Consider the following 9,248-nt stretch of genomic DNA (forward strand, 5'->3'; position numbering starts at 1 on the left):
TGCTGCTTACTTAGCATGCTCACTGGTAGAACGGCGGGTAACCTTTCATCTGGCAAGAATGAACAGGGCCAAAGGGGAGTTGCCACAAACGCTTTTTGAGCAGGTTGGGGCCTCACTTTAACTTTATGGGAGAACTGCTCAGAAATGCTATAGTATTCTTTCCTTGGAGAGATTCACTGGAAAGAGATCTAAAAGCCTACCCCAGATTCCAAGAATTAAACCTGGAAGCTTGAGGTTCCAGGCAAGTCAGGAGGCCCTAAATTCTGTGAGGATAGGTGGGAATCTTGCTGAGAGTTGCAAGACTCAGAGAAACATTCTCTCTCTCTCTCTCTCTCTCTCTCAAAATAAATAAATAAACTTAAAAAAAAAATAGGGGTGCCTGGGCGGCTCAGTCAGTTAAATGTCCAACTCTTGGTTTTGGCTCAGGTCATGATCTCACGGTTTGTGGGATCGAGAGCCTACTTGAGATTCTCTGTCTCTCTCGTTCTCTGCCCCTCCCCCACTCATGAATGTCTCTCAAAATAAATAAATACACTTAATAAAAAAGACTCAGAGAAGCATTTTACTTACTAGGGTACCGACCAGCTTATTATAAAAGTGTACAGTGGGTGGGAGCAGACAGGTGGAAGAGACACATAAGGCACAGTGTGGGGAAAGGGCACAGAGTGTGCACACCCTCTCTGGGAGTGCCCTCCTCTCAGCATCTGAACCTGTTCACCAGCCCAGAGCTTTCAGAACATCGTGCTTTTGTGTTTTTGTGGAGGCTTCCTTACATAGGCATGCTTTAAGAAATCACTAGCCCTTCATGACTGAACTCAATGTCCAGCCCCTGTCCCCTCCGCAGAGGCCAGGAGGTGGGACCAAAAGTCACACCCTCTAATCACATGGTTGTCCTCTCTGGTGACTAGCCCCGCCCATAGATGCTTTCTGAAGGTAATCTCATTAGCATAATCTCAGGAGTGGCCCAAGGCATTTGTTATGAATGTCCAGATACCTTAACCACTCTTATCACTTAGGGAATCCAAGAGTTTTAGGAGCTGTGTGCCAGGAACAGGGATGAAGACCAAGTGTATAATTCTTATTATAAATCACAATATCACAGATGCACTTTCTTTCCCTCTCTTTCCTTTTGCCCTTTTAGGCTACTATCGCCAGTATCGCCAGGAGCCAGTCAGCTTCGGCAACATTGGTTTTGGAACCCCCTACTACTATGTGGGCTGGTATGAGTGTGGGGTCTCCATTCCAGGGAAGTGGTAACCATGGGATGATCGTGCTGAAACTTGCCCCGTCCGGCCCCCCTGGGCTAACTTGCACTAGGGGCTGAGAGCAGGAACAGACAGAGAGCGTTCCAAGCCCCACCGACCCTGGGTGCCAGCAAGGCCACATGGTGGACACCGGACATTTCAGGCGTCTTCAGTCTGGAACTCAGTCCTCCTCTTTGGCCTGGACTACACACAGTTCAATGTTGCTGTTAACTTTGCTTCTCCACGTGGTTTCCTTGTAATAGCACATCCCAGAGAAACACGCAACTACGGTAGGGGATGCCCACTGATTGAGTACAGTTTTCACACTTTTCAGGCACAAAATTCAGACATGTCGTCTCCAGGGAACAGCATAAGTAAACATGCGCTTGCTTCAGGGACTGCTACATGCTTTCTTTTCTCTCATTGGACTCTTCCAAAATTAGTCAAATTTAAGTTTCAGATCACTCTCTATGCAGTAGAACTGAATTACTAAAAACACCACCAAAAGAGATATATCCTACTTCAGATTTATTCCATGGACTTACCCACTACTAGATCAAATGTACCAAATCATATTTGTAAATTCTCAATTTTGGTATATATATATATGTATATATGCGTATACCTATCCTCACTTGTCTGCAAGAACACCGATTAAAGTTGCTAAATTTGTACTTGTTCACTAGATAAATGTGTGTGGGACTTTTTGGAGCAAAGGCACTGTTTACTAACATCTTTTGGAAGGATCCACAGGATCCACAGGATCTGTATGCCACGTAACGAGGACAATGGAAGTGCCTGTCGCTAGACTGTGGGAGTGACGGGGATACTGCAGTGTTAGCAGTGACCTAGTCACAGACCGAGTGCTTTCTACCTAAGGAGACAGACAATCTTTCCAGACCCGGGTGAAAACTACTAGTTGCCTCTCTGGGGACATATCCCGTATGTTTTCAGAATAACTGGGGACACCTGGATGGCTCAGTCAGTTAAGCGTCCAATTCTTGGTTTGGGCTCAGGTCATGATCTCATGGTTGGTGAGTTCAACCCCTGCATTGGGCTCCCCAGTGAGTATGGAGCCTGCTTGGGATTCTCTCTCTGCCTCTCTCTCCCTCTCAAAATAAATAAAACATTACAAAAAAAGGAATAACTAAGATTTTACATCCCAAATGATTTAAAAATCCAGTTTAAAAAAATCCTTTCCCCTTTCCTGCCTGAGTATTTCCTCCTCTACATATGAGCATCTTATCCCTTTTGACTACCACACAAGAGCATTTATTAAAGACATGTTATTCTAATTCTTTTTAAAATATGGTGTCCTTTCCACGAGCTTGGCTCCCCTGTGTCCTCAGGCAGCTCCGTGGGATGAAGATTTTGCCTTCTTTCGTAAAGATTTCAGCATAGGGGAAGCAATGGTCGGAAGGAGCTGGAGGTGTGCCCTTTTCTGGGGCCCCCAGGCTGTACCACCGTGTACTGATTTAATGGCAGAATTCAGTCCAGCCTCCTGGAGTCAATTATTTTCAGTACCAGTACTGTGTTAAGATGAAACCTGATGTATCCGGTGGGTTTGAAGGTAAAACTTACATGGAAACAGGTAACTTTGCAGGGTCCTTTCGATGGGGCTGTGAAAGCTGATATTCTCCTCAGATTCCACAATCCCCTTCCCACGATAAAGAACAGTAAAGAAAATACAAGCATTCTGACAACCTGGGAAGATACTAGAATTCCTGAGGGGGCAGATTAGATACCCAGTTCGTATGTTACTCACGGTTTAATGTGCAAAATAGGATGGGCTCCTCTAAGGAGCTTTTGGGGCTTTTGCCCATGAAAGGATTATTTAAAAAAGGATGTCTGAAAACCTTATTCCGTATCCAAATGAATGTTCAAACATACTTCACAGTTCTAAGTGAAAGATCTGATCTTTAAATATAAGTGAATTTTCCCAATAAACACACAACTTGCTTCCTCCATTTCTCCTGCCCACCCCTCCAAACTTCTGTCTGGGTTTAGCCTCCACTAGCATGCTATTGGAGAGCAGAGAAAGATGCCAAAATGAGGCCCTGGGGAGGGGAGAGAGCACCAGCAGATTGCACATTTCCTGAAAGTGTTTCCTCGGGTATAAATAATTCATTAGCATGGACAAGAGGAGAGCCATTTGGTCTGTTCCACAAGCCTGTTGTGGTTACGGGGCCTCCTTTGGAAGATACAGAGCTCTGGATCATCCTGGAGACACAGGCAACCCCTCCTCTGCGATTCACACACTAAAGGGCGCATTCCCTGCCTCACCCCCAAAGGACTGTCTGCTCATTTCACATACTAAAGGACATGTGTCCCTCAGAAGGAATTTATACTCACCTCACAGAAATAAAAAGAATTTACTTGCATTCACGCATGCAATGATTTTCAAGCCCTGCCTAGATCCTTAGACTGTATTTCGTTATAGAAATCTAAACTTCTAGTGAAAGTAAATGCTTGGAGTTTTTGATGGAAATTCCTACAAACCCCAGATGACAGAGCAGCCAAAACAAAAGCAAAAACCACTGAATCTCAGTATAGGTGGTGGTATTATTACTGATACTCTGTCCATACTAGGTTATGTAATGGTCCAAACACATGCATGGTGGCCACATCAAGTTTCTGGTTCTGTGTCAGTTCTGGACGCCACATTCTCGGAACACCACAGGTCTCAAAACCACTTCATGCCAAGTTCAGAGGAAATTAATGGACTGTTTTCCCAAAGAAGACTTCCTCTATTTCAGAGGCTCTGAGGAAGAAGAACTTGCCAACTCTAGAAGTCAGAAGTAGGCACACGTGTGAATTAAAGGGAAAGAACATTTGGCTCAGTGGGATGCAGTTTTAGAAGAGTCCAATCATCAGAGGAGTCTCATTGGAAGGTAGTGAGATGTCCATCACCGAAAAGCCTCAAGTATACTTGGAAGTGTAAACTTACAGTTGGAGGCCCACACCTGTTTTTCTATGGGCTGTGAGCTCAGAATGGTATCTATGCATTTAAAGCATTATAAACATAAGAGACAGCTGAACAAAAAACCAGTAATATATTACAGAGACCATATGTGGTTTGCAAGGTGTAAAATACCATCTCACCCTATTAGAAACAGTTTGGGTACCTACGGATCAGTTTTCTTGAGGTTGAAAGAAGGTTTAAGCATTTAAAAACTAGCACATAGTACTTAACAGGTGTCCATTCAGTTTTCTCTTACTTGAGTTCTATTTATTTCTGACCATCTCTACAGCCTAATAATGCTTGAACGCTCCAAGTGGTTGGATCCTGGGTTCCCAATTTTCCCATTTGGCAAACCCTTTGTTTGTGCTGTGGTCTCAGGAGGTAACTCGCTCTTTGGGAGGCTTCATGCATATTTATTACCATCTGGTTAGAACATAACTTGCAGCTTTTACAAGATGAGTTTTGACTTATTTTCTCCCCTTTGACCTACTCGAGCCACATGTCTTGGTTAGTTCAAGGGGGCTGGGGAATTTGGAAATGTGGTGATAAATGGGGTTACATTGGGGTTCCTCTCTCTGCATGGAAATCAGCTCTTAGTCACTAGTACAGTTATGTGATGATTCTGCTGATAGAATCAATCAGCCCATGCTTGTGTAGCATCTTACATGTTGTAGATGCCTTAAAATCATCTCCTTGAGGTGTAACTATTTTGTAGTTACAGGTTAGAAGTGAGTTTTAAAAAAAATATCTCCCCAACTGTCCATTTCCAACCATTCTCAGATCAGGTTGAGCTCAGTAAAATTGTATGAAACCACAGAGTGTACCTGTTATGAGGTGTGGTTTTAAATCTTAGTTGTGAGATTATTAATGTACAGAGTTTAGCAATCAAATGAGAGCTAAGCACGCAAAGGTTTATGATAAAAGTGAAATGAAATTGATATGAAATTGCAAGTCAACAGGGGCTCCTGGGTGGCTCACTCGGTTAAGCATCTGACTCTTGGCTCAGGTCATGATCTTAGGGTCATGAGATTGAGCTCCGCGTTGGGCTCTGTGCTGAGCATGGAGCCTACTTAGGATTCTCTCTCTCCCTATCTCTCTCTGCCTCTATCCCCTGCTTGCACTCTCTCTCTCTCTGAAATAAAAAAATTTTTAAAGCAATGAGAAAATGAAGCCGACAAATTTAACACACGCACAAAAATGTTTGATCTAGATTGGGAAAGCAATATTCTCTCAGGCAGTGGTTATTTGATGGCCAAGAATAGAAATACCTCGAGAGTTAAGTAAAGGGTTTGTGTAAGGTTGGACTGCACAGTCTCAGGACAGGAAATAATATGTGGGAGGCACTGCTGGGTCACAGGGATTGTCAGGTTGGGAAGTAGTTGTTCTTTCCTCTTTTCCTCTCTGGTGTGTTGTCTCTCCTGCTCTCCGTGCACAGCCCCATTCCCTTCCCTGCAGATGGCTTTCTCTGGATGCAAGTGGCCCAAAGGGCTGCCGTATACAACTGCAGTGTCTGGCTACCACACTGTATGCAGCGATCTGTCTACAAGACCTTGTAACTTTGCTTCTCCAACTCTCCAAGTCTCTCAGTTTCCAGTTCCAAATATCCCCACTACACTCCGATTGGATATGTTGGGCAAGGGTCCACATGCTGATCAAATCAGCTCTTCCCACGTGGGGGTGTCAACTGGTAGAAACCAGACTGCCTATGCCTGCCCCATGCACAGGGGCCGTTTGATATGGAGAAAGGTAATAACTGATGTCTTGGGACAGATACACATAGGTGAATAAGAAATCAAATAAGAAAAGTGAATCATTTTAAAATCTGGCCATTTTAAAATCTCAGGATGTATCATGTTTGTTCACGACGAGGCTTTATGTTTTCTATGCTCTTGTCTTTCTACCATTGGGGTAATCTCCTGATAGAATCCAGGCATCCACATCAGGCAAGATGCTACACAAGCATGGTTTGATCAGTTCTATCAGCGGAATCAAATCAAAGAAGTTCGAGGATAATTCTAAATATTTCTGATTAAATTATGGGCTGGATGCACTCTACCACACATATGTTTCTAAAGAAAAAATTAATGTATTCCTTTTACTGAGATGCTCCCAGAAATAGTTAAATTTTGCTATTTTTTTTAACGTAGGCTCCATGCCCAATGTAGGGCTTGAACTCACAACCCTGAAGACCGAGAGTCAAATGCTCTATCTACTGAGCTATCCACGTGCCCCAGTTTCTAAATTTTGGACAGAAATAAGAAAGTATTCAAATACACAGTCTTTTGGAAGCTTTCTGTTACCAGGTCAATGATGAAATAAATGGCTGATACTAGCATAGTCTTCCTGAATGAGATACAATGAATTAGCCAGAAATGGAAACTTCTTGATAGCCCTGGAAGTAAATGGCCCTGAATACTCACAGGGGTGGGTGGTGGTTGTGGAGTGTCTCTGGAGTGATGAGAGGTACACTTTGCTGGGTGCTTTGAGATACCCACCTTCCTCAGGGTAAAATCCTAGGTCCTTCCCACAGCCTCCAAGGTGCTCCACAATCTGGTCACCCCCCACCCATGCCCCCAACATACCCATTGACACCAACAACCCGGCCACCACTCTGCCCTCCTGCTGCCCCCTCCAGCTGCTCCTGCCTGTCACAGAGTCCACACAGAGTGGGCTCACAGTAAATATTCGTTAACAGGGTAAGCATATGGCGAAGATATAGATAGGAATTGAAAAGACAAAGCTTTTCGATCCAAGATTATCAATGAGCAAAACATGCTCCTTCAGCCTGCCAGTCTGTCTAGGGTTCCCTCAGATCCCTGCAGCTTTCTGCAAAGGTTTATCAGCCTGTCCCCAGGGTGCTGACATCTGCTCCCCATCGCCACTCACCTGCATCCTCCACTGCCCCTCATTCAGGAGACTCTTCACCTCTCAAGGCAGATGGAGCCAGCAGGTGAAGCCACCAGTCTCCCATGAGCCTGCAGTGTGCCCACTCTATGCCCCGGCCTTCCACCTCATCCCACACATTTGTCACACCACCGCCACACCCAGGCCTCTGTGACCCACCTCACACCCAGCTCCCCTGGCCCCAGTCTCCCTAGTGGCTCAATCCAGTGGACACCGGTCGGTCTTTTCCAATTATTGAGGTTTGGCAGCACTTGAATACTTACCAGTTTGTCATTGAGCCATTCGCCACATGGTTCTTCCTTTCCTGGCTCCAAAATGGCAGCCAAGTCCGCTTGTTTTTTAAGGGACTTTGGATAATACCTGAAGGCAACTTTCTCCTCTACCTTTCTTTTCAAAAGCCTAATAACATTAAAGGGATTTATGCAAGGGCAGGGGATGAATGCTTTGGGGGTTACTGTGGGGAGGAGATATTTCCCCCAAGATGGTGGGTAGTTGCTAGATAGGCCCTTCAGGCCATTCCTTCCCATCTCTCCAGGGATGTGGTGGAACGAGGATGAATGTAGTGAGCCAGTAGGGATGGAGCTGAGCTCACAGACGTTTCTAGCTGACTACATCCGGAGCCTTCTCCCACTGACGCACCGCAAGGAGCACGAGGGTGTTTCCTTCAGCTGTGTAGGCCTGGGAGTGAACACACAGTGACAAGCCACCCCTTCTTTCATGCACCCTGCTAATTCCAATTGAATTAAAAATATGTGCCAGACATTCCTCTAGGTACTGTGGCTGTGCACCCAATCCCTGCCCTCATAGAGATTGTATATCATGGAGCAGATGGAAAACATGCAAACAAGTATACCAGATGTCAGTTGGTGAACGTGAATGAACATCAATAGAGTGGATGATTGCATCACGGGCAACTGGAGGCTGGAAGCAGGAAAGGCCACCCAAATGCTCAGTTCTGGGAAAGACCCAGGATTTGGTGAGAGAGAAGGAAAGTGGGGCATAGGAGGGAGCACCAGTAATGACTGAACCTAAGGAGTTTCTACCTGGGCATATGGGATCTCAGACTTGACATGTAAAAGCAGTAGTAAAATAATGCTCATTTCCTGGTCTTTGAACTCAGTAGGAATACCCTAGTTGATTATGTTGCTACAAGTTTAACACCATAGCAAGAGAGTCTAGATCTTGCCTACCCAAAGGACTCCTACCCACGTCCAAACCTACCCACCCAACTAGTGACCCATCTTCAAGCCCAGACATCACCAGTGAAGAGAGGAGGGACAGCAAGGCTTTTTCATCCAAAGATCAAAGATTTAGGACTCATTTCTCCTTTTACACAGTAACTGGATACTTACTTTATGTTTGGGTGACTAAAGGGCTCTTTTGTAATTTTCCCCAAACAAAGGGTATCTCCCCTCCAACAGACAGATCAATTGATGTCCATATTTTTTTGGAATCTTGCCAAACCAACCTCCAATGCACACTGAATTATAAGTGTCATGAAGGCAGAGGCCATGTCTGCTGGGTTTTTTACTGTCATATCCTGGCATCATATACAGAGCCTGGCCCATAGTAGGTGTTCAGTAAGTAAGTCTTCAACAACAAAATGAACGAGCAAATGAATAAGTGAATGCATTCTCTGTTGCTCTCCTCTGATTGCATTTCTTCTAGGTATGCTACTTCTTTCAATCTACTGGCTCTGTTCAATTTGTTTCAAAGGACAGAGAATTTGAGGCTAGGATCATTATCTCAAGAAAGTCCCACTAGCCTGGAGAAATTCTTCCAGTGTCTCCAGTTAGTATCTCCTCCAGGTCTTCAGTTAGCTTACTTCCAGTTCTGTGACAATGTTTTTCATTTATGCAATTTTTTTTTTTGCATTTGGAAATTGGAAACCTGATACCTGAGATATATTATATACCATTGTCACATAGAACTTAGAATATGAAAGTTTGGTAACTCAAGACTATCATGCTTCCTTTATTTTTGCCAGGAAGCAGGGGAACTTGCAGTTAAGGACAAGAAAAATTGAGCAGGGGAGGAACCCCCATGCAAATAGCAGTCCCCTCAAATCTCCTCCTTGCCCTAGTCTTCCAGAAGGCTTTTGACACTAGGTAGTGAGAGGGTCTGGCTGGGAGCTGGGT

The 9,248-nt window shown here is 44.6% G+C and overlaps 1 protein-coding gene across 3 annotated transcripts in view; it reads left to right on the forward strand.

The window, feature by feature from the left end:
- Window positions 1-2,056, forward strand: part of FNDC1 (fibronectin type III domain containing 1) — a 105,572-nt gene extending 103,516 nt beyond the window's left edge. For all 3 annotated transcript variants that reach the window (XM_042940213.1, XM_042940211.1, XM_042940212.1), the window contains one exon: window positions 1,142-2,056. In XM_042940213.1, coding sequence (XP_042796147.1) covers window positions 1,142-1,257 — 116 coding nt within the window. In that variant the 3' untranslated portion in view covers window positions 1,258-2,056. The remainder of the gene's footprint in view (window positions 1-1,141) is intronic.
- Window positions 2,057-9,248: the final 7,192 nt, after the last annotated feature.

This window comes from Panthera leo, chromosome B2 (genome assembly GCF_018350215.1).
Source record: "Panthera leo isolate Ple1 chromosome B2, P.leo_Ple1_pat1.1, whole genome shotgun sequence".
Lineage (NCBI taxonomy): Eukaryota > Metazoa > Chordata > Mammalia > Carnivora > Felidae > Panthera > Panthera leo.